Raw genomic sequence first — 24124 nt, 5'->3', positions numbered from 1 at the left:
AGATCGATTTCTATACTCAATTGAGTGTGTATGATAAGATTCAAATAGGTCCTCCCTCCCTTCTTTCCCTCTACTGCAGTAGGTCTTTGCACCATTTTATATGATGTAATTTACCCTTTTCTGCCTCTTCCTTTCCTCTTCTAGTATAATAAATCTCTTAATTTTTTTTTTATCATTACATCAAAGTCAACTTATATCCACACCCTCTGTCTATGTATACACCCTTTCTAAATGTCATAATAAAGATACGGTTCTCAAGAGTTACAAGTATCATCTTCCCATGTAAGGATGTAAACAGTTTAACTTTATTGAATAATATTTTTTTTCTTTTCTTGTTTACCTTTTTATGCTTCTCTTGAGTCTTGTATTTGAAGATTAAATTTTTTGTTCAGCTCTGGATTTTTCATCAGGAAAATTTGGAAGTCCCCTATTTCATTGAATGTCTTTCTCTACTCATGAAAGATTATGCTCAATTTTCCTGGGTAGTTGATCCTTGGTTGTGATCCCAGCTCCTTTGCCTCATGAAATATCATATTCCAAGCCCTCTGATCTTTTAATGTAGAAGCTGTGAGGTCCTACATAATCCGGACTGTGGTTCCACCGTATTATATTGTTTCTTTCTGGCTGATTGTAGTATTTTCTCCTTGACCTGATGATTCTGGAATTTGGCTGTAGTGTTCCTGGGAGTTTTCATTTTGGCATCTCTTTCAGGAAGAGATTAGTGGATTCTTTCAATGACTATTTTACCATCTGGTTGGCCATTGTCCATGATAATTTCTTGAAAGATGCTATCCAGACTGTTTTTGATTATGACTTTCAGGTAGACAAATAATTCTTAAATTACCTATTTTCCAGATCAGTTTTTTTTTCCAATATGGTATTTTACATTCTCTTTTATTTTTTCATTCTTTTGATTTTGTTTGACTGATTTGTGATGTCTTATAGTGATTAGCTTCTACTCACCCAATTCTAATTTTTAATGAATTGTTTTTTATAATTACCTTTTGCACCTCCTTTTCCATTTGGCCAATTCTACTTTTTAAGGAGTTGTTTTCCACAGTCAATTTTTGTCCTTCCTTTTCCAAGCTATTGACTCTCTCTTGTATACGTCTCATTTCTTTTCCCAGTTTTTCTTTTACCTCTCTTATTTGACTTTTAAAATCCTTCTTGAGCTCTTTCAAGAAGGCTCTTTGGGTTTGAGACCAGTTCATATTGCCCTTTGAGGTTTTGAATGTAGGTATATTGACAATGTTGTCCTCTTCTGAATTTGTGTTTTGATCTTTCCTATCTCCATGGAAAGAATCTGTGGTCAGTGTCTGTTTCTGCTTTCTGCTCATGGTGTTTGCCTAATTCCTGGCTTTTAAAGTTGAGCTCTCCTGCTGGAGCACAGGGGCCTGTTCACTGGCTTGTTTTTTTTTTTAATTTATTTTATCAATTTATTTTGATTTATCAACAGTCACTTCCATATGCTTTTGAGTTTAAAATTTTTCTCCCCCCTCCTTCCCATCACCCTGCCCAAGACAGCCACAATCTGATATAGGCTGTACATTTACATTCCTATTAAACATATTTTCACATTAGTGAAGTTGTAAGTAAAAATTAAAACCAATAGGAGGAAACAAAACTCAACAGAAGAGAAAAAAAAAGATAGGGATTCAGCTTTCACAGTTATGATTACTGTCTGTCTTTTTCTCCATCCTTTTTTCCTCCTGTTTATGCTTTTCTTTCTCTTTTCTCCTTTTCCCCCTTCACTAGTTGCTTTTGACCACCACCTCCTTCAATCTCTCCTCTCTTCTATTATCCCTTTCACTTTTCTTCCCCTTTGCCCTTACTGCTTCTTCCCTCCCTTCCATCTCCCCTCCCTTTTCTTTCCCCTTTTCCCTCCTACTGCCTAGAGGGTAAGGTAGATTTCTATACTTAACTGATTATGCTGTTCCCTTCTTGAGCCAAATCTGATGAGAGTAAGGTTCAAACAGTGCTCACCCGGCCCCCCCCTCCCTCTGCTGTGATAGGATGTTTTTGTACCCTTGTCTGCCTCCTCCTTTCTCAGTACATTTTCTAAGATCAGACTAATCCACTTACTTGGATCCATTTAACCCACTTGATTAGATTTTTTTTTATCATTACATCAAAGTCAATTAATATCCTCCACCTTTATGTATACTCCTTTAACATGGTGTAATAACAATACAGTTCTCAATAATTGCAAGTGTCATCTTCCCTTGTAGGGATGTAAACAGTTTGCCCTTATTAACAACATTTTGTATCTTTCTGTACCATTTACCTTTTTATGTCTTTCTTGAATCTTGTATTTGAAAATCAAATTTTTTGTTCAGCTCTGGTCTTTTTATCAGGAAGGTTTGGAAGTCCCCTATTTTGTTGAATATCCAGTCATGCTCATTTTTGCAGAGTAGTTGATCCTTGGCTGCAATCCAAGCTCCTTTGCTTTACGGAATGTCATGTTCCACGCCCTGCGGTCTTTTAATGTAGAAGCTGCAAGGTCCTGTGTAATCCTGACTGTGGTTCCATGGTATTTAAATTGTTTCTTTCTGGCTGCTTGCAGCACCTTCTCTTTCATCTGGTAATTTTGGAATTTTGCTATTATATTCCTTGGCGGTGTCACTTTGGGATCTCTTTCAGGTGGTGAGTGGTGTATTCTTTCTATGGTTATTTTACCTTCTGGTTCTAGGACTTCAGGGCAGTTTTCCTTTATGATTTCCTGAAAGATACTGTCCAGGCTCTTTTTTTCATCATGATTTTCAGGTAGTCCAATGATTTTTAAGCTGTCTCTCCTGGATCGATTTTCCAGGTCGGTTGTTTTACCGATGAGGTGTTTTATGTTTTATCTATTTTTACATTTTTTTGTTTCTGTTTGACTGATTCTTGCTCTCTCATAGAGTCATTAGTTTCCATTTGTCCAATTCTGGTTTTTAACAGATTGTTTTCTTCTGTTAGTTTTTGTACTTCCTTCTTCAATTGGCCAATTGTATTTTTAAGGGATTTGTTTTCTTCAGTGTACTTTTTTTCCAATTGGCCAATTGTATTTTTTAAGGACTCTTCTACCTCTCTCATTTGACTTTTAAAATCCTTCTTGAGCTCTTCTAAGAAGGCTTTTTGGGCTTCAGACCAGTTCATATTCCCTTTTGATGTTGCAGATGTGGGTTTGTTGACAATGTTGTCCTCTTCAGAATTTCTGTCTTGATCTTCACTCTTCTCATAATATGAATCTATGGTACGTTTCTTTTTACTCATGGTTTCTTTATTCCCTGGCCTTTAAAGAGATTGAGCTCTCCTGCTGGGAACAGAGGGCACTGACCCAAGCTTCTTGTGTTGGGAGCCTAGGTCTTAGTCACTGGCTTTGTGTGCTGGGGCCTCTTATGTTGGCAATTGGAGGCTATAGGGTTTTGGCAGCTTACCTGGTGTTGGGCTGGAATCAGCAAGGCTGGAACTTTCAGGCAATTCTAGGTTGCCTGCTTTTCCTTTCCTTTAGCTTTCTTCAGCTCCTTTTAGATGGGTGCTGCAGGGTGTTTATCTGCCTGGGGCCCCTTGCAATGCTGCCTCCCTTGTTTCTGCTAATGCACTGGGAGATTCCTTTGAGGTAGAGTGCTGAGGCACCTGGTGGTTTTCTGAGCTGGTTTCCACTGGTTCCCCCCTGCCCTCACTGAGTCACTGGGAGGTCAAGGTGTTGGTGTTTGCCTGCTCTACCACCTGGGCTTCAGGATCTTCTCCTGGTTGACAGTTGGAGGCTGTAGTCTTCTGACACCTTACCTAGTGTTGGGTTGGAATCAGGAAGGCTGGAAGACTTTAGGTTGCTTTCTTCAGCTCCTTTCAGATGAATGCTGCAGGGTGCTTATCTGCCTGGGGTCCTTTGTAGTGCTGCTTCCCTTACTTTTGCTGAGGCAATGGGAGACCCATTTGCTGGGTTGCTGTACTGCTGTTCCCTGTCTTTCTTGTAGTTCAGCTGTTATGGGTTTGTTTTTTTTTCTGGGGTGAAATTTTCTGGGTTTTCAGAGGTTGATAGGGGAGGGTGAGAGCAACTACCTTTTTACTCCACCATCTTGGCTCCTGGAAGCAGAAGGCCGCTGTTCACTAGTTTTGTGTGCTGGGGCCCTCTGTTGCTGGCAGCTGGAGGCTGTAGGGGTCTGGCAGCTTACCTGGTGCTGAGCTAGGGTCCTAGTGGTGGTGTTTGGTCTGTGCTGAGGCCACGTGAGGTTTTTCTGTGTTTCCCCAGGGCTACACTGAAACTCATGGGATGGGGGTAGGGAGCTCTGGCCGTTAGAGGACACCTGCTCATCTGGGGCTATGCTGAAGCACGTGGAGGTCTGGCTGCTGGAGGATGCCTATCCCCCCCAGAGCTGCGCTGAATTACAGACAGATTTAGTTGCTGAAGGATGCCTGTGTACCCAGACCTGTGGTGAAGCACACAGAATATGGCTGTTGGGGGGTGCCTGCCCACTCAGGTTATATTGAAGCATGGGGAGGTTCAGCTGCTGGAGGTTACGTGTCTGCCAGTGCACATGGTGGTTCTCTGATCTGGAGTCTGCTGGTTCCCCTGGTTGTGCCAAAGCACACTTTGGGAGGCCTTCAAGCAAACACTAGATGACCACTTTAATGGTATAATTTAAAGAAGATTCTTGTTCAGATAGATTGATCTATTTGAGGTTCCTGTTTGAGCTTGCCTGCTCCAACACACTGGGGCTCAGGATTTCCCACTGACTTGCTGATGTGGGGCTTGCCACTGCCTTGCTGGAATACCTCCAGTCCTGAACTGTACTCCCCTTCTGCCAGAGTGAGAGGGACCTTTTCCACTGATCCCCCAAGACTGCTGGGCTAATAGAATACTCCAGTCTGTTTTTCTACTAACTCTTCTGTTCCAGGATTGATTACTAGTGTGATATTTTCTGGATTTCTAAGAGGTTGGTAAGGGAGAGTGAGAGTGACTTACTGCTTACTGTCACATCTTGGCTCCTGGAAGTACAGGAAGAATGTTAATAAGCTGGAGATTGCTCAGGATAGGATGACCAGGATGCCTAAAGGCCTCAGTTTCAAACCACATGAGGAGGATTGGTTGGTGGAACTGGGGATTGCCTTAGGGAAGAAAAAACTTGATAGTTCTTTTTGAGTATTTGAAGGAATGTCACATTGAAGAAAGTTCAGACTTTTTTTTTTTAAACAACGAAGGACAGAACTAGAAATAATATTTGGGAGCTGCAAAGAGGACGGTAACTAGAAATAGTGCGTGGGAACTGCAAAAAACGGCAATGTAGGTTTGACATAAAATATTTTCTAAGATTTGCAACTATCCAAAATTGTGGGACACTTTGGGACACCTTCAAGCAAACACTAAATGACCACTTTTATGGTATAATTTAGAGAGGTTTCTTGTTCGGATTGCTTGGGTTATTTGCGGTTCCTTCCAGTCAGAGATTCTATGGAATAATTGAAGATAGTCTGTGTTTTCTACAAGTATATATAACTCTAACTTATTTTCCCCTATTTCCCTGCATCTTTAGGAGTTAAAGAATGCAGAAATTGCCCTAAGAACACAGAAAACCCCACCTGGACTTCAGCATGAAAATACGGCTCCTGCAGAGTAAGTGAATGAGTTTAATACTAACGCATCTCACTCTGAGCCAGTGTTATTTGCTTAATTTGAGAGACATTTTTGGGTACCTACTATATGTTACATTCATTTGCCTTTTAATGTAAGATAATTCTTTTCACCTGAATGTATTTTCCAGATAATTGAAGCCTCTTCCTGTAGGTGGCAGCACTATAAAAATCATTGCAAATTTTTCAGTATTACTTATTTGTAACATGTTCATTAAAAATCTTTGTCTAATATGTTATTATACTTAATATACTCATTAAACAGAACAGGAAACATAATTTCCCCCTTTTTCTTGATGACTGAGGATCATAATCATGAATGTCAGTCATATTGTGCTATATTTCCTTGATGAGATTTCTCATGTGTAGAGTGGATAGAGGTTATGCCTGCTCTTGGTGGTTTTGATGTTCCTTTCACTATTCACATGACACTTCAAGAGCCCTGTGGTATGCTTTCTCTTTTAGCAGCTGCTCACCTTCACCCTGCAAAGTTTGTCATCTCTCATTTGCAGAAGTCATATGACCAAGGCTTGTGGGGAACTTTGTGTTCAGTAACTGGCACCAGATCGTTGTCACTCTTGTTTGAGACACTCAGAAAATTGTTGTGCCTGCTTCTCTTTGTGTAGAGATTGAGATACTTAGAGTTTGTTTTGTTGAATAGCCCTTTTAGTGCCAGTTGTCCTAATGCATTTAAAATATGATTCAGGTGCCAAATTCTTTTCGTTCTCCTTCAGCAGCATCTCACATCTTTTGTTCTTCTATTCCTACTCTCAACTTAGTACTCTGAGCCTCTGTCTATTCTACCACCTCAGACCTAGGCCCTAAAACAGTGAGGTAGTTCAGTGGATTGAGTGCTAGGCCTGGAGTCAGAAAGACCCAAGTTCAAATGTGTCCTTAGATACTTAGCAGCTGTGTGACTCTTGCAAGTTCACTTAACCTATGTCTGCCTTGGTTTCCTTAACTGGAAAATGGGGATAATAATAGCACCTACCTCCCAGGGTTATATTGAGGATCAAATTAGATATTTATGTTTGTGAAATATTTGAAAGCACTTAGTATACTTTATACCTGGCACATAGTAGGTGCTTAATAAATGCTTGTTGTTTTCCTTTCCCATGAGGCCAGGAACTCTCTCCTAATTCTTAATGTAGTGCTCCACATATGGTAGGCATTTGATGATATTTCTTGAGTATATGAATGAATTAATAATATAGGCCATCCTGACTACCATCTTAGATTTGTAGCAGCCTAAATGCTCTTTCTGCTTTTTAACCCCTCCAACTCATCTGTCATATTTCTCTCACATTTTTCCATATGGAGACATTTAACTAAATGACCTCTTAGGTCTCTTCCAATGCTAAAATTTTTGTAAAGTGTCATTTTTTTACACAGAATCCTTCAGTAGTTTCCTACTGATAAAGTTCATACTATAACAAATATTTATTAAACATCTAATACTTGCCAGGTACTATGCAAGGCACTGGGGAAATAAAGATAAAAATGAGACTAAGCTCAAGGAGGATGGGAGAGAAACAACATGTGTATATAAAATCAAGTATAAAATGTGTCTTGGGCCAAAGCTCTAACAGCTCTATGAGCTCTTTGTAGAAGGTGGCAAGAGTTCAGCTTCGAAGAAACCTGGAAATTCTGTGAAGAGGCTTAAGAGCCCTTCATAGTTAGGAGAGGCAGCTTGTGCAAACACAGAAACAAAGATGAAACATTGTAGGCAATGTGAGGAACAGCAAGAAGACTAATTGTGTTGGAGTGTAGTGTGTGTAAATCCTGTGCAATGATCCTGGAAAGGTGGGCTGCAACCAGTTTATGAAGGACTTGAAGTGTCAGACTTAGTGTCAGAAAGTTTTTATTTTGTCCTGGTCGTCACAGGGTACCACGAAGGGCGTAAATGGAGCAGTTAGCCTTGGAAATAACAAGGCGAACCTCTTCCATTGTAAGAGTGAGGAAGAGGGTTAGATAGGCAAAGATACAGAGGAAATGTTGAGGGAGAGAGGAGCCAAGATAATGGAGCTCATGTCAGATGACCTCAGTCTATCAGGAAAGTTGAAACAAATATCTGAGAGAATGAAAAGGGTGGACATGCAGTTTGAAACTTGAACACAAAAATTTTAAATAGTCACCTAAGCAAGGAAAGGGGTATCTATTAAAAGTGAGTAAAGATTTAGGCTAGATAATTAGAATTGATAGTGGAATCAATTGGCCAGGCTTCGTGATTTTTTTCTAGTGATATGTGGCACACTAGAAACAGGAGTAACAAAACTGGTTAGAAAGATTTTTTGAGACAGTCATTGAAATGTATAGCTAGTCATGGGATATAGGCTGGATAGGGAAAGAATGAAATAGATGTGAGCTTATAGTCTGGAGGAATAGGAAGGTTTCAAGACTAAAGAGAATGATAGGGGCAAAGACCTCTATCTAAAGTACAGTGGATTCCTTAAATGTTTGAATTTCCAATTCTTAGAACGTGACAAAAATTAAGCTTTGTTTATAACTATAAGAATTGGGGGGGGAGGGAAACAGATGAGTGGAGTGCTACTGATATGACAATTCTCTCCACTAATGTAAATCAACAGATCTGTAACTTAAACTTTTACAGAGTTGTGTGAGGCACTGACTGAGAGGGTAAGTGATGTGACAGTGAGGTGGCATAGAAGATGAGGGTTCAAGACTTGAAGACCAAAAGGTCTGAGTTCAAATTGTGCCTTAGATACTAGCTGTGACCCTGAACAAGTTATTTAACCTCTCAGCCTGTTTTCTCATGGAAAATGTAGATAATAATAACACCTATTTTCCAGAGTTGTTGAAGATCAACTGAGTTTTTTTAACTGTATAAATGGTAGCTATCATAATTATTACTGTTATTATCAGTCACACAAATAGTATGTGTATGAGGTAGGACAAGTCTTTTTGACTCCAAGGCTAGTTGACTATCCACTGATTGCCTTCTGAATATAAGAATATAGGGCCATCTTTCCTTTCTTAGTGTTTGATGTTTAGTGTGTTGGATTATTGTTTTAAAAATAAACCAGTTCTTGGATAATGGTATGATTACTCATATTTGATGCTACTGCATTTGTTATTGAGATAGACTTCTTAGAAATCATCTAGTGCAGTCTCTTCCTTTTACAGATGAGAAAATTGAAGGTCAGAGAGTTTAGTGACTGGCTTGAGTCACACAGATATGTAGAGGCAGAGCTAGGACTTAAACCCACATAACCCACATTTAACTGTCAGTTTAGTGTGTTCTTCCCTGTTACCTTAAAGCTTCTCGTTTACTTTTCGTTATTATGCTTTAAGGGTTATCATATAGAATCATCCTCATTCCGTAGCACTACTTAAGGTAGCATTTTTTTGTGTGAACCTTCATTGATAAAGCAAACTCTCTCCGCTAATACAGATTGGCAACTTTTGGCAACTTTTAGGTTGGGTTACTGAACATCAGAGGTGGGACTTGAGTTCACAGCTTTCTATGGCTGGTTCTTTTTCCATTACCCTATGATGCCATAGCATTATGTTTTCTGTTAACATATAGGAAAATAAATGTCTCCCATGCCCTTGCCCCCCCCCAAGGTAATATCAGTGATCTGATAATATTTAAATGCATTCATATAGCTACTTCAGAATCTTGGTTGGACAATTTGAGGTACAGCTACAACAGTACAGACAGCAGATTGAAGAACTGGAAAATCACCTTGCCACTCAAGCAAACAATTCACATATCACTCCACAAGGTAACATACTCCTATAATAATTTTTCAGTATGGTATTTTTTTTGAAATTGGAAGTGGAACTATACTCTGTAAATAAAACACTAAATACCAAAGTAACTATTTTGGAAACGCTAATTGGAATTTTGCTTTCAAAGTTTTTGTTTGGATTTGATGTAATTTCTCTACTTTGTTAAGTACAATGGATGGGAGAATTTGGTGGAAATAAAATGAAGCTCAGTAATAAATGTGTTATTCTACTAGTTTTACAAATTAGCCTGTTCAGGCACTTCTTTGTACATATGTCTGTATGGCATCCTCTCTATTTTTGGTTTATGGAAATGTTAATGTGGTTTTCTCCTTGCCACATAGTACTAGAATTCTATTTTGAACAGCAAAGATAAATTGATCTTATTTCCTCTCATGTTTTTACAATTAGTAAATTTTTTGCTAATGTAAATTTTGTCTTATAGATTTGTCAATGGCTATGCAGAAAATTTATCAAACATTTGTAGCTTTAGCTGCACAGCTTCAGTCTATCCATGAAAATGTGAAGGTATGTTTTAATCTACATTATATAAGTATATATATAATAAATGTGGGACCCCATACATAAACCTTAGTTTTAACATCCATACTTGTGATATTGAGAACTGTTTGACTTTGTCAGACTAGTTTAAATCACAAAGTACTTTCTCATTTTTGTTTAATTAAAAAGAATTTATTTTGATGACCAATTTTCAAGTGAAACAGTTAAGTTTAAGAAAGATAAACTTCATTGAATGAAGAAAAGTAATCAAGTACTTTATTAAAATGTTCTGAATTTTTAATTATTTTTGACATTCTTTTAAAAAAATTTTTTTGAGTTCCAAGTTCTTTTTCTCCATCCTGCTCCTCACTCTGGCCACAAGAAGGCAAGCAGTATATCAGTTATACATGTGAAATCATGCCAAATATATTTACATATTATCCATATCACAAGAAAAAAATAAAAATAAAGTGAGAAAATTATACTTTACTTTGCACTCAGAGTTTATCAGTTGTCTCTCTGGAGGTGGGTAGCATTTTTTCATCATGAATCCTCTGGAATTGTCTTGAATTTTTGTATTGATCAGAACAGTTAAGTCTTTCACAGTTGATTGTCTTTAAAATATTGCTGTTACTGTGCTCAATGATCTGGTTCTGCTCACTTCACTTTACATCAGCTCTTATAGATCTTCCTAGGTTTTTCTTATAGCATAATATTACTCCCATCACAGTCATATGCAATTCTCCAATTGATGAGCATCCCCTCAATTTCTAATTCTTTGCCAACACAAAAAAAGCTGCTATAAATATTTTTGTATGTATAAGTCCTTTTCATTTTTCTTTGATCTCTTTGCGGTGTAGACCTAGTAGTGATATTACTGGATCAAAGGGTATGCACAGTTTTGTAGCCCTTTGGGCATAGTTCCAAATTGTTCTCCTGAGTAGTTGGTGTGCCTGTCTTCCCTCCTCCCCACCAACGTTTGTCATTAGGTGTGAGGTGGTATCTCACAGTTGTTTTCATTTGCATTTCTCTGTCAGTAGTGATTTAGAGCATTTTTTCATGTGACTATAGATAGCTTTGATTTATTCTTCTGAAAACTGCTTGTTTATCCCTTGATCATTTTTCAGTTAGGGAATGGCTTATTTTTATAAATTTGACTCAGTTCCCTGTGTATTTGAGGAATAAGGCAATTTTCAGAGAAACTTGCTGTAAAAATTTTTGATGTTACTTCATTGTCTGTAGTACCATTTAGCAAAATATAATTTCCCTTATCTTAATTGGGTCTGTTTTTGCTTTTGTTTGTCTGAGATCAAGATTGCTACCCATTCCTTTTTTACTTCAGCTGAAGCATAAGAGTTTTTGTTCCAGCCTCTTATTTTTAATTCTGTGTATTTGGGGTTCAAGTGTGTCTCCTGTAAACAATATATTATTGAATTCTAGCTTCTAATTCATTTTGCTATCTGCTTGCATTTTATGGGTGGTGAGCTCATCCTATTCACAGTTCTGATTACTATGTATTTTCTCTCTCTCTCTCTCTCTCTCTCTCTCTCTCTCTTTTTATCCTGTTGCTCTTCAGAAGTCAGTTTTGCTTCTGACCACTGCTTCCTTTAATCTGCCCTCCCTTTTATCATCCCCCCTACCCCAATGCTATTTCTCTTATCCCTTTCCCCTCTTATTTTCCTTCTGGGTAAAACAGATTTCTGTATTCAAATGAGTATGTGTATATCTTCTTCAATCCAGTTCTGATGAAAGTGAGGTTCAAGCATTGTCTACCACTATACTCGTCCCATTTTCCCCTCCACTGTAAAAATTCCTTAAATGCCTCTTTTATGTGAGAAAATTATTCCCTTTCTTCCTCTCTCTTCCTCCTTCTCCCAGAACATTCCTCTTTCTCACTTCTTTTTTTAGATCATCCTAACAAAATCAACTCACACCTGTATCCTCTTAGGTATACTCTTTTTTTTTAAAGTTAATTCCAAATATTTTAATCAGAGTTCTGCAAGGCATTTAAAACACCAGTTAGTGAGGATAAACTCTGTTTGAGAGAGAATACAGAGCACAGGTTGCCACGGAGCTGAGGAATTTTCCTGATTTGGGGCAGATCTGAGAGTCCACTGTTTTCTGATCAGCCTTGCACTGTGACATAACCTTGCATTTCTCTTTTTCTGTGTCAAAAATCTCTCCTTCTTGGTGTCTAGGTTTACAGAGCCTCTTCTTCTTGAAGTAAGCATCAGTAAGATGGTTTGGAATTTTTACACCAGAAAGTTTAACCCTGGTAGAAGTGGCAATGACAAATTTCTGTTAGGTCCTTCTCAGAGGAACACAGTTGATGATCAGAGGTCCAGTCACCAGTAGCAAGCCACTAGCCAGTTGCTTCAGGAAAACACTCGCTTGCTCCTTTGGCGGCCAGTGAGCACGATCAGAACTGTGCCCAGGGTGATGCTAGATTGAAGTCTCCTCACATGCTGGCCAAAGGGCTTTTTGCCATGACTTAGCAGCTTTCAGGGCACATCCTCAGTAGGGTCATACCTCAGCATCTTGTGAATCTTTACTGCACGAGTTCTTCCATTGTTATCACCACCATCTGGCTTTGAATAGTAGTAGGCACCTTCTCTTTCCTTTTCCTTTCAATCCGGGTTTTTGGTGCAGTGTATTTCCACTTATACATGGCTCTCCTGGAATACATTGCAGACCTACAGTATCGTCCGATCCCTCGGGCCAGGACTGGGTTCCGATTGTAGTGCTTTCAGAGCTTTTTCACCACCTTTTCAGCCACATCTTCCTTCTTGTTTTTCTCCTTTTGCTTTCAGACCTTCTTTTCCTTTGGTTCCTTTGGGGTTTTTTGTCTGCCATCTTGAGAGAAGGGAAAGAGACCATATACTCTTAATTTAATGATAAAAGTTCTATATTATCCTCCCATATAGGAATCTAAACAGTTTAACCTTATTGATTTCTCTTTCATGTTTACCTTTTTTTTTTTTTTGGTTGGGCAGTGGGCATTAAGTGACTTGCCCAGGGTCACACAGCTAATGTTATATGTCTGAGGCCGGATTTGAACTCAGGTCCTCCTGAATCCAGGGCTGGCACTCTATCCACTGTGCCACCTAGCTGCCCTCTCATATGTACCTTTTTATGCTTCTCTTGAGTCCTTGTATTTGAAGTATTAGATTTTCTATTTAGCGCTGGTATTCTCATCAGAAATACTTGAAAGTTATCTATGTCATTAAACTTCCATTTTTTTCTCCTGAAGGATTATATTCAGTTTTACTGGATAGGTTATTCTTGATTGGAAAGCTCCTAGCTCTTTGCCTTCTGAAATATTATGTTACAAGCCTTTCCACTGTTTTAATGTGGCAGCTGCTAATCTTGGATGATTCTGATTACGGTTCCACAATAATTGACTTTTTTTCTTTCTGGCAGTTTGCAGTATTTTCCTCTTGACCTCGGAGCTCTCAAATTTGGCTGTAATATTTATGGGAATTTTTTGTTTTGGGATCTCTTTTAGGAGGTGATCAGTGGATTCTTTCCAATTCTGTTTTATCCTCTGGATCTGAGATATCAAGGCAATTTTCCTTTATAATATCTTGAAATATTTTTGCTCATGGCTTTTAGGTAGTCCGATAATTCTTACAATGTCTTTGTTTTTGAAGTCGGTTGTTTTTCTGATGAGATAATTCACATTTTCTTCTGTATTTTCATTCTTTTGAACTTTGTTTTATTGTTTCTTGATGTCTGGCTTCCACTTGCCCAATTCTAATTTTTAAGGAATTATTTTCTTCAGTGAGCTTTTGTACCTCCTTTTGCTTTGGCCTGTTCTGCCTCTTTTTTTTTTTTAATTCAGGTACATTAACCATTTTTAATTATGAAAATGAAAGCAAAATGTTTTGGTAGGTTTGATTTTATTGAAAATAATTTAGAAAGAACTGTGGTAAACCAACTTAGGAGAATATTTTCTGCCTTGTTCACATGAGACACTAATTTATTGGTACAGCAATAGTCTTCCAGAGTTTTAACTGCTCTATACATTCATAAACAAGAAACTGGAGGAAAAGTGGCTTTAGTCAGCTCTATAATAAACTTCACTTTGCCATCTTCTGAATTTCTCTAGAATTCAGAGGTTCTTAAACTTATATGGCCTACTACTCCCTTTAAAAAAAAATTACTCAGTGCGCCCCCTGGGGTTGTGAGGGTAATCCTTATTTTTATTTAACACCCCCCAATTGTACCCAAGGCTATTCTGGCTCCCTAGATCATTCCAGTGCCCCACAGAGGGCAGTATCTCCCATTTTGGGAACTTAAAAAAACAAATCTAAAAGAACCTTTAAAAAAACCCTAAAAGAACAATTCCATTTATTAAAGGGATTTCTTCTGTGAAATTTGGATTCAGTCAAAGGGCCTCACATGAGGACCTAGAGGACCACATGTGGCCTTGAGGCTGCAGCTTCCCCACCCCTGCTCTAGATATTTAGGGAAAATCGAAAATTATTGTAAGCTTCATGTGTAATGTCCAAATGTTGAAGTGTGAAGCTTAATCTTTTCTCTATTGATAAGTAGATCATATAAGCATTTTTGAAATTGAGTAATTCTGTAGTGTTTTAAATGAAGCACCTGAGGTCATCATAAAAAACATCAGCTGCCATTAGGATAGTAGTCTGAGCAGGTATATCAGAATTTCTTCTTTAGACCAGCTGAAAGAAACTTGAGGATCAGTACCCAAGTCATCTTTCAGCCAATACAGTTCTTTAACTTTAACTGTACCACTTCATGTTGCAGTCATGTGCCAACATCTTCTTGAGGGGTGCCATATCGTGCTCTATTTTAACCTTATTGTGGTGGTTTCTTGCTTATTGTCTTCAGTGAAATTTTCTGGTCCCTGGGTTCGAGTTTTAGGATGTATCTTTTCTTGATGGTTTTTCTTATTTTGTCTAAGAGAAAACCTGTGGTCTTCTTACCACTTCCAAGTCACCATAATTATCCAATAGAGCTTCTATTCTCATACAAGGGGCGAGTTTGAGTTTCATTCTTGTTAAGAAAATCTATACCATTGCTGTTCTTGCCACAGGATTCCTGAATACTTCTGTCATTATGTACAGTATTTTCTATTTGCATGTCTTTTTGGTTTTTTTGCCTGTAACTTGAATATCTTTCCAAGAATCTTTATTCAAAAGAAAATTGAATTGTGACGAAAACAGGTTGGCCAATAGCATTCAAAGACACTATGAAGTATCTTTTTTTGGGTGGTGTTTAGATGTAGATCAGATAGTATATTGTCACTTTTAAAAGTACTTTTATCCATATCTTCCCCCCTCTTCTGGGCCCACCGTTGTTCACTGTTGCTAGAGCATCTTTGTAACAGCCTTCAGTACTAGCGCTAGAATGTGGCATAAAACAGGCCTCAGCAGGCATTTGTTAAATGAGTGAATGAATGAGGACGCTAGGTATTGTGGTGAAGAGAGGTGGGCTGAAGAGTATGAGGGAGGGGCAGGGCATGGGGGTCAAAAGCAGGATTGTGGACACATGGGTAAACAAACATTCAGACTATTCCCTAAATCCAGTCATTCACCAGCCCACCCATGGTTTTTGCCCTATTCCAATCTTGCATTCCCCCTTTCTAGTCTGCTTTTTTTTGGGGGGTGGGGATTGAGGCAGTTGGGGTTAAGTGACTTGCTCAGGGTCACGCAGCTAGTGTCAATTATCAAGTCAAGTGTCTGAAGGTGGATTTGAACCCAGGTCCTCCTCACTCCAAGGCTGGAGCTCTATCCACTGCACCACCTAGCTGCCCATCTAGTCTGCTTTTTAAGGAGTTCTTTTCTTCAGTGAATTTTTGTGCCTTTTTTACTGAGCTGTTAATTCTGTTTTAGTAATTTTCTTGCATTACTCATTTCTTTTCACAACTTTTCCTCTACCTCTGTTATCTCTTTAACACTTCTAGGAATTCTTGTTGGGCTTGTGCCCAATTAGCCTTTTTCTTGGAGGCTTTGCTCTTAGCTGTTTTCATGTTGTTGTCTTCTGAGTTTATTTTGATTTTACCTTCCACTGTAGTAGCCTTTTATGGGTGTGTGTGTGTGTGTGTGTGTGTGTGTGTGTTGTTATTTGACTCATTTTTCCATCTTGACATCCTCATAACATTTCTGGGCTGAGAGCTCCCAAAGCTGCTGCTGCTGCCACTGTTGTGGCTGCCTACAAGGCCTATCATTGGTGCTTCATGGGCAGCACTTGCAATCTGAGCTAGCCCTAATCTTGGTGTCACATTTCTCTCCTGCTGACCTCTACCTTGTCTTAGGCTGGAAAAATGTCTCACTCTGACCCTTTATTGGCTTTGGAACTACAGAATTTAATTTGAGGTGTTATTTTAAAGTTTTTTGGAGGAAGATGTTTGGAGGCAAAGACAAAATGGTGTTGTAGATGCATCAACTAAGTAGAAGTCTCCCAAGTACTTCTAAGTAGATGGGCTTTTAACAGTATAAAATTAGAAACCTTCTAGGCCAGCCCTTAACCAAAGCAGGAATCCCCTCTACAATGTCAGTGATAAGTCATCCTGTAGATCAGCAGTCTCTGGTTAAATACTTGGTCATTGGGAGTTCATTTCCCTTAATTCCTTTTTAGAAAGTTTTATTAGTGGGGGCAGCTAGGTAGCGCAGTGGATAGAGCATCGGCCCTGAAGTCAGGAGGACCTGACTTCAGTCTCAGACCAAACACTTGATACTTCCTAGCTGTGTGACCCTGGGCAAGTCACTTAACCCCAATTGCCTAAAAATAAAAATAAAGAAGAAGAAAGTTTTATTAGTAAGTTTCTTTATTATATCAAGCTAAAAGAGTTAACCTTCATCTAGTGGACGTAGTCTTGACTTTGGGGGGACTAAGCAGATACTCTGGCTTGTCACTGTCCTTTTCAGTTCAATTGAACAAGTATTTAGTAAATGTCTATCACTGTTATGTGTTGAAGAGATAAAGCCAGAAATGAGAGTGTCTGTCCTCAAGGAATTTATGTTGTGCTGGGTAAACAACTTATACAAGGATAAATATTTTAATACATAGTGGATAGAATACTGGACCTGAAGTTAGGAAGACCTGAGTTAAAATGTTAAAATCTGGCCTCAGATCTGTCTGCAACCTTGGGCAGGTTTCTTAAAGTCCATTTGCCTTTGTTTCCTCATCTTTAAAAAGCTAGGGCTTTTAAAAAATGTGGTACCATGAATTTGACAGAATAGTCCAAAAATCATCTTATTAAGGACAGTGTATAGTATAATGAGGATCACCTCCCTCAGGATAATTGCTATGTCATTACACTCCTGCTTTGTCAAGCTTGATACAAGTAGAGGATGGTTAATAAATGAATGCTTGTTGCTTGACTGCCATCTCCACCTTGAGAGAATTGATTAGATTTCTTGTTTAAATTCAGATGTACTATGTCTAGGGCATTTCCCTAGTCAGTTAATTTAGTAATCTCACTCTAAAAAGAGAGTAAAATTCATGTAGTTTATTCTGTTTGTTTGTTTGTTTTTTGGTGAAGCAATCAGGGTTAAGTGACTTGCCTAGGGTCACATAGCTAGTAAGTGTCAAATGTCTGAGGCCGGATTTGAACTCAGATCTCCTTGACTCCAAGGCATGAGCTCTCTGAGACACTGTGTCATCTAGCTGCCCCAATGTAGTTTATTCTTAATGAACTCATGATGTCTCTGTAATTGCCTCCCCCTTTTCCAAGTGTTCACAAACTGGCCCTTTAAGAATCTGTTCTAACATTTTCCTAGTAACAGACATCAGGCTCCTTGGACTACAGATGGACCACTTGCTACCTTTTTTTAATTTGTCAATTTCTATCTCCTGGACTTCTGTTCACTAAGATTTTCAACAGCCAGTCCTAGTAGCTCAGTAATCACACTAGGAAGTTCTTTCAGTACCCTAGATTATACTTCATTTGGGCAAGATGACTTGAATTTATAGTGCAAGTGATCTGTGAATTCTTTCAATTGGAATTTCATTTTCTATGTTCAGAAGTTGACTGTTCCCTATTATTTCTTTTACTATGGTGTTACAGTTTTTTGTTCTTCTGGGAGACCTATGATCCTTAGGTTGTCTCTACAAATCCTGCCTTTGAGATCTGTATGTTTTGCTTGTATAGTGAGCATATTTTCTTCTAATGTCATTGACTTTTGCTTCTATCCTAGGTTATTCTTCACTCTGTGTATTTGCACTCCTGATCTGTTGTTTTCTTTAGTGAGGCTTGCCGTTGCAGATTCAGGTTTTTCTATTCTCAGTTTTACTGTGTAGGTTACAAATTCTGCTTTCATAATTCTTATTTCTCTCTTAAACAACTCAGGAACAGTATATTGTACTTCCATGTTCTCCTCAGATTCCGCAGAGTCTTCTGTCTCATCAAGTGTTATATCATCTTCCTTTATTTCTTATAGATGCCTGAACTTGTTTACTATATCTGGAGGTTATATTTCCTTCTGTTGTTACCAGTTTTTCCTGTTGATTTATCTATTTATGTTCAAGATTTTTGAGATATCTTCTTCCTGAAATCTTTGATACTTTAGACATACCCTCTGGGCAATTCATGGTTCACCAGTGTAGGTCTTGGCCCCAGTTGACTTTTGAGTAGTCAGAAATGGCCCCATCTGAATTCTGGGCTCTTCCCTAAGGCTTGCTGAAATGCTGCACACATGGATACACGCGCACGCACACACTCTTTACCTCCTATTTCCATACCAGCGATTCAGAACTTTTCAGCACTGGTGCCTCTGGGTTGCAGCCTCTGGCTGGCTTTTGCTCCTGAGGGGCTATGGCCAAGCTGGCTGTTGAGACCTGAAGAAACTTCTGCTGTCTGGAGCTAGGCTCTCTATAGCACTGGAAAGGAGGAGGAAGGGCCAGGGTGTAGGAGTAGGTTTTGATGAAAGCCTTTGTGGTGTCGTTGGGTCTACTAGTGTAGCCTCTCTGCCAGTCATGTGAGATGTAGGTAGGGGAGGAGGAATGCTGAGTAAGCTCAGGTCAGTGAGAATCAATTCCTTGGTTTTGGGTTTTGTTTTTGTTTTTTTCTTTAACCTTTTTCATTCTGGGACTCTTGACCATATTGCATAATTTCTGTTTCATAGAAGTCTGAGAAGTCATGTGGATCAGAGAAAATGTCTAGTTTGCCATCTTGTTGCTCATGTGACCCAGCAAACTTATGTTAATACATAATTAAAAGAGAAAGTCAACTTGAATTTATTGTGGAAAACTAGGTGTCATCGTCTTACTTCTCTTGGGTTTTGTTTCCTATTTTTTGTTTTGTTTTTCCTAATCTGCAGATCATTCCCCTTGGTAGAGAAAACAGAAGCAAAATGGGGGTTGAATCCCTCTTCCTTTCTGAGCTTTCTCTTGTCTTTAGCATTCATTTTTTTTAAAACCCTCTTTCATTGTCTTCAGCATTTATCTTAAAGCCTCAGCAGGGTAGCAAAAGAGTGTTGGACTTAAATCCAGAAGACCTGGATTCATATTTCATCTCAGACATTATCTGTATGATCCTGGACGAGTAATTTGACATCTCTGAGACTACACAATTCACAATTTTGTAGTGAGAAAAGTGTTTTGTAAACCTTAAAGTACTACTTAAATATGAGTTATTATTCTGAATTTCAACCTTTCTAACATTCAGTCAACATTTATTAACTACCTGCTGTGTGCCAGGCACTGTGCTAAGTGCTGGAAATACAAAAAGAGGCAAAAGACAGTCCCTGAGCTCAAGGAGCTTATAATCCAATGAGGGAGAAAACACGCAAACAAAATAAGTTATGTACAGGATAAATAGAAGTAATTAATCAAAGAAAGGCACTAGAATTAAGAGGGATTAGGAAAGGCTTTCTGTAAAAGATAGGATTTTAGTTGGAACTTTATAAAGAAGCCAGAGGGGTTGGTAGTTGGGGTGGAAGAGGGAGAACATTCCAGGGATGGGGGAAAGCCAGGGGCCTCAATCAGGATTAGTGGGAGGAATTGAGGATGTACAACATGGAAAAAAAGAATACTTAGGGGGCCATGATAACTGTCTTCAATCAGTCATCAGGCATTTATTAGACATTGCTATGTGCTGAGTGCCAGGGATAAAAAGGACAAAGACCCATTCCTCTTTCAAGGAGCTTACATTCTAATTGGGTAGACAACCTGTAAACAACAAGGTACATACAAAATTATACACAGTAGATGAGGTGATCTGAAAAGCATTAGTAGCGTATAGATCAGGAAAGGCCTGCAGAGAATGGATTTGGCCTGAGTCATGGAAGAAACTAGAGATAGGTAAGAAGAAGAGGTGAGAAGGCAGAGAATTCAGGCATGGGGTCAACCAGAGCAAAGCTATGAAACCAAGAGAAGTGTCATGGTTGAAGTCCTGCAAATAGGCTAGTAATAGCTGGATCTTGAGTTATTTTGAGGGCTATCATGTGGTTGAAGTATTAGACTTATATTTTGCCATAGTAACAAGTAGGAGCAATGAGTAGAGTATGCCAATTCAAATCTAGGCTTAATATTAGGAAAAACTTAAACACTGTTAGAGTTATCTTAAAATGTGATGGGCTGCTTTGAGAGGTAAGGTTACACCTTACCTCTTCAAGTAGATGAAAAAACATCAAATGAAAGCTGATGGCTGCTTGCTGTCTGTTGTAGAGAGGATTCTCTGAGGCCCTTCCAACTGAGATTCTGTGACTTGTTTAAAGCCATACAGGTAGCAAGTTACAGACTATGGTTTGAACTCAGGTCTGAATCCAAATCTAGTGATCGTTTTGTTACTACACCAAACATTTTGCCCTGTCCATATCACTTTACCTTCAGTGGTTCCCTTATTTTCTCTAGGATTAAATGTAATACTACTCCTATTTAACTTGCCTGTGGTCACACAGAGTTAGTAGGAGCTAGTATTTGAACCCAGGACTCCTGACTCTAGCATTTTTCACATTGCATCATGCTGTGTTTCATAAGAGATGTCAGCACCAATGATTTGGAGCAAACATCAACATATCAGTTGGCCGCTCACTGATGCTTTTCCACTTACTGTTTGGGGTGGAACCAAAAGTCTGAATAGTACAAGAACACTATTTCATGTTCCTCTCTGAGGTTTCACAGCGAATTGGAAGATAAAAGGCCTCTCTTAGCATAGAAATAGAGAGAGAAATGGGATTTTGGCCTGGTGCTTTTGGTTGATTTGTTATCTGTGTAAATATTTGTAGTGGGAAAAATTACACGAGAAAATTTGACGGTTTTTCAGAAGTTACCGTAAAATGACAGTCAACTGAAATTTTCATGTGAAAGTTCTTTAGATTTTTAAGAATATGGCAGAGGGAGATTCTGTTATGATGTTTGATAATTAGTTCAAACAGAAATTTAGTATCCTTGAGTTTTATTACCTTAATTCCCCTATGAGTATCATACAGAACATCTGCATTTCAAAAGACCTAATTTGAATAGATAATTTATAATATTTGGAACAAGATTTGACTTTCAGTCAACATTTATTAAGCTCTTACTGCATGTCAGGCACCCTTTTCTCATTGTTCCTTGTTTAATGTTGTACACAGGGTATCTAATTTATTGAAACAAGCTAAGTTACCATATCCACTTAGGACCCAGTGATAGTAACAAAGTTAGCACTTTTAAGCAATTTTCAGAGGGCTAATGATTGCACCAGTGTGTATACTTTCCATGAGTGTAGATCATCTCTCACAGTGGTCCCCATATCCTTTAATTTATAAAGGCTTGAAGCACTTAGTAGTAAATTCTGTTAATCAGAGACGTTTCCAGTTTTATTGACTCCTTTACATAAAAAATGAAGTTCCAGAGTGGATTACTTTATAGTGATTTCTAATGCACCAAAAATGGAAGTTTATAAAAGTTGTGAATATCAGACTTTATGCATTAGGTCAGTGTCTAGATCATTCCATGCCTTACTTCTGGGCCCCTGCACTCCTTCCATTGCCACCTTAGAAAGGTTTCACTTCAGCTAGTTTCAGAGGCAGCAGAAAGCTGAAACTAGTAAAAACCTAATGCTCTTTTATTCTTTCAGTAAGAAAGATTGTGTAGAAAATACATGAATTATTCTCACATTTTTACTTCTGTTTTTTTAAAGGTGATAAAATTCTACTTGATGATACATTTTATTTGTTGAAGTCCTTAAAGCAGAAGTCATCATTTACACAATTATTTCTTGCAGTAGATGGGCAGATACAAGCATAATTTGATGGGAATTCAACATTTTGCTTCTAAGTACTTCTGTTCTGTAGGCGTATATTCACAATTATTTTTCATCTTTTTGATGAAAACTTTTCATTCTGCTCCAAGCAGGAAATCAGGGTTTGCCCATTCTGTACCAGAAAAGTTGGCCAGTTGGTTGGGAAGTTGCCAGGAAGAGAAGAATGTGTGAAGTAGGATTTAAAGTTATGATCTACTTATCCTAAGCTTAGCTAAGTTCTCTTAGATTTTTTTTATATAAATGTGGACTGTACTGTGCCCACTCTCACTGTGGCAAACATAGATAATGTATAAAATGAATAAAGAGAATTTTTTAAAAAGAAATTCAGGAGAGAGCACACCCTTAAATGCTACTTTCCTTTGCAAAAATTTGGCTTCTGTACTGACATTACCATCAGTTTAGAAGGAAAATGGTTAGTGGGTAGTGGCTATGAACTTTAGAATACTTTGTTGGTAATGTGTTTCACAATTTATATTACTATCATACCATATGGAGCTTTTGGGGAAAATTTTTCTTGTTATTTATCCTTTTAGATGCTCAAAGAACAGTATCTTGGCTATAGAAAAATGTTCCTGGGAGATGCCATGGATGTTTTTGAGGCAAGACGAGCAGAAGCCAAGAAGTGGCAGAGTGCTCCAAGAGTTACCACTGGCCCCACCCCTTTCAGCAACATACCAAATGCAGCAGCCGTTGCGATGGCTGCAACACTCACACAGCAGCAACAGCCTGCTACAGGTCTGAATGCATTCAAGTTATAGCTTATTAGTGTTGCAACTACAGTCAGTTTGTGTACATTTTTATATAAGGTCTTTGTGTTAGTACTTAGTTTCTTATGAATAGCTGTTATCTAGAGAAATCTGATCATTGTGACAAAATTATAAAAATATATATGTTAGAAAATGCAGGGTAGACTTAGCAATAATAATAAATCAGTTAGGTATTTAATGTTGTCAGTATTCTTAATGGTATTTGCTGAATCACTCAGTACCTTATGGGACTTAATCTTTTGCTATTAAATATCCCTAAAGAATATACTATTAAATTCTAAAATTGTAATTATGTAGTACATAACTTCAAAGTCAGAAATAAGCAGTCCAGCTACACATTACATTTTCTTATGTAAAGCAGTTGATTCATTTTCATCATACAATATTGTATTTGGCAACCCTCATGTACATCCAAATGAAGTTTGCTTTTACTGAAGGTATGTTAAAGGTCATGCGGGTATTGTGTGTGTGTTTGTGTTGACTGGAAGGCATATGTACTGACTCACCAAACCAATTTCTGAAGAAGAAATATGTTAGACCAGCTTTTGGTCTAGTGCCTTGAAAATGAACAGAAACGATAATGAGAGAAAGGAAAGATGCGTGTGTCTTGAAATTGCTTAGGTTAGGTTGAACATAAAGAGATACTTTGAATAGAGGAAAATTAAGCTGATTATAAAATAGTGGTTGAGAAGAATATAATCAGATTATTTTAAAACCTATTTCTAGGCAGATCTGCATTTTAGGGTCAAGATACCTTTACTCCAACCTTTATTTCTAGTCTTACTTGCCCACTTTCACAGACCTATTTTATCTGTGATTGGCTGCGTTAGATTTTGGTATACAGAAGACGTGTACTTTATTTAGTTGAAGATGGTATTTCTCCTTTTTCATAAAAATAGATTTTTACAAAATGTAAAAAACTGAGTTATTCCACAGCACCTTAGTTTGTTCTGGCATATATACCAAGAGGCTAAGTCTAACAGTAAGTTAAAAAAAATTTAAATAAAATCTTGGCTGTTCTGTGGCCTTTCAATTTGTATTTAGCCTCCATGCTAAGTATAACATGGATTAAATATTTAACACCTGCCCTGTGTAAGGCACTGTGAGGGGTATAAAGATGAATAATGTGATCCCTGCCTTCAATGAGCTTGCAATCTTGTATGTTCTTTGGTGTTTGCTGCTTGGTAGAATTATTATTCTCACTTAACTTCATAAATGAAAATGATACTGCTGACCCACCATCATTAGAGCACCTTGAATTTTTTCCATCAGTGATGAT

General features: G+C 38.1%; 1 protein-coding gene and 2 pseudogenes across 1 annotated transcript in view; 1 reads left to right on the top strand and 2 right to left on the bottom strand.

Moving 5' to 3' along the window:
- Positions 1-24124, top strand: part of NUP58 (nucleoporin 58) — a 69806-nt gene that overhangs the window by 35652 nt on the left and 10030 nt on the right. The window contains exons 10-13 of the mRNA XM_020997162.2: positions 5514-5593; positions 9238-9356; positions 9806-9888; positions 22612-22813. Coding sequence (XP_020852821.1) covers positions 5514-5593; positions 9238-9356; positions 9806-9888; positions 22612-22813 — 484 coding nt within the window. The remainder of the gene's footprint in view (positions 1-5513; positions 5594-9237; positions 9357-9805; positions 9889-22611; positions 22814-24124) is intronic.
- Positions 11881-14583, bottom strand: LOC110215583 (large ribosomal subunit protein eL6 pseudogene; annotated as a pseudogene).
- LOC144454244 (methyltransferase-like protein 22) lies at positions 14610-15157 on the bottom strand (annotated as a pseudogene).

The sequence above is a fragment of the Phascolarctos cinereus genome, unplaced genomic scaffold (genome assembly GCF_003287225.1).
Source record: "Phascolarctos cinereus isolate Bilbo 61053 unplaced genomic scaffold, phaCin_HiC Scaffold_726;HRSCAF=1367, whole genome shotgun sequence".
NCBI lineage: Eukaryota > Metazoa > Chordata > Mammalia > Diprotodontia > Phascolarctidae > Phascolarctos > Phascolarctos cinereus.
Note: the sequence above shows the minus strand (reverse complement) of the source record. Positions and strands in the feature narration are given on the sequence as shown.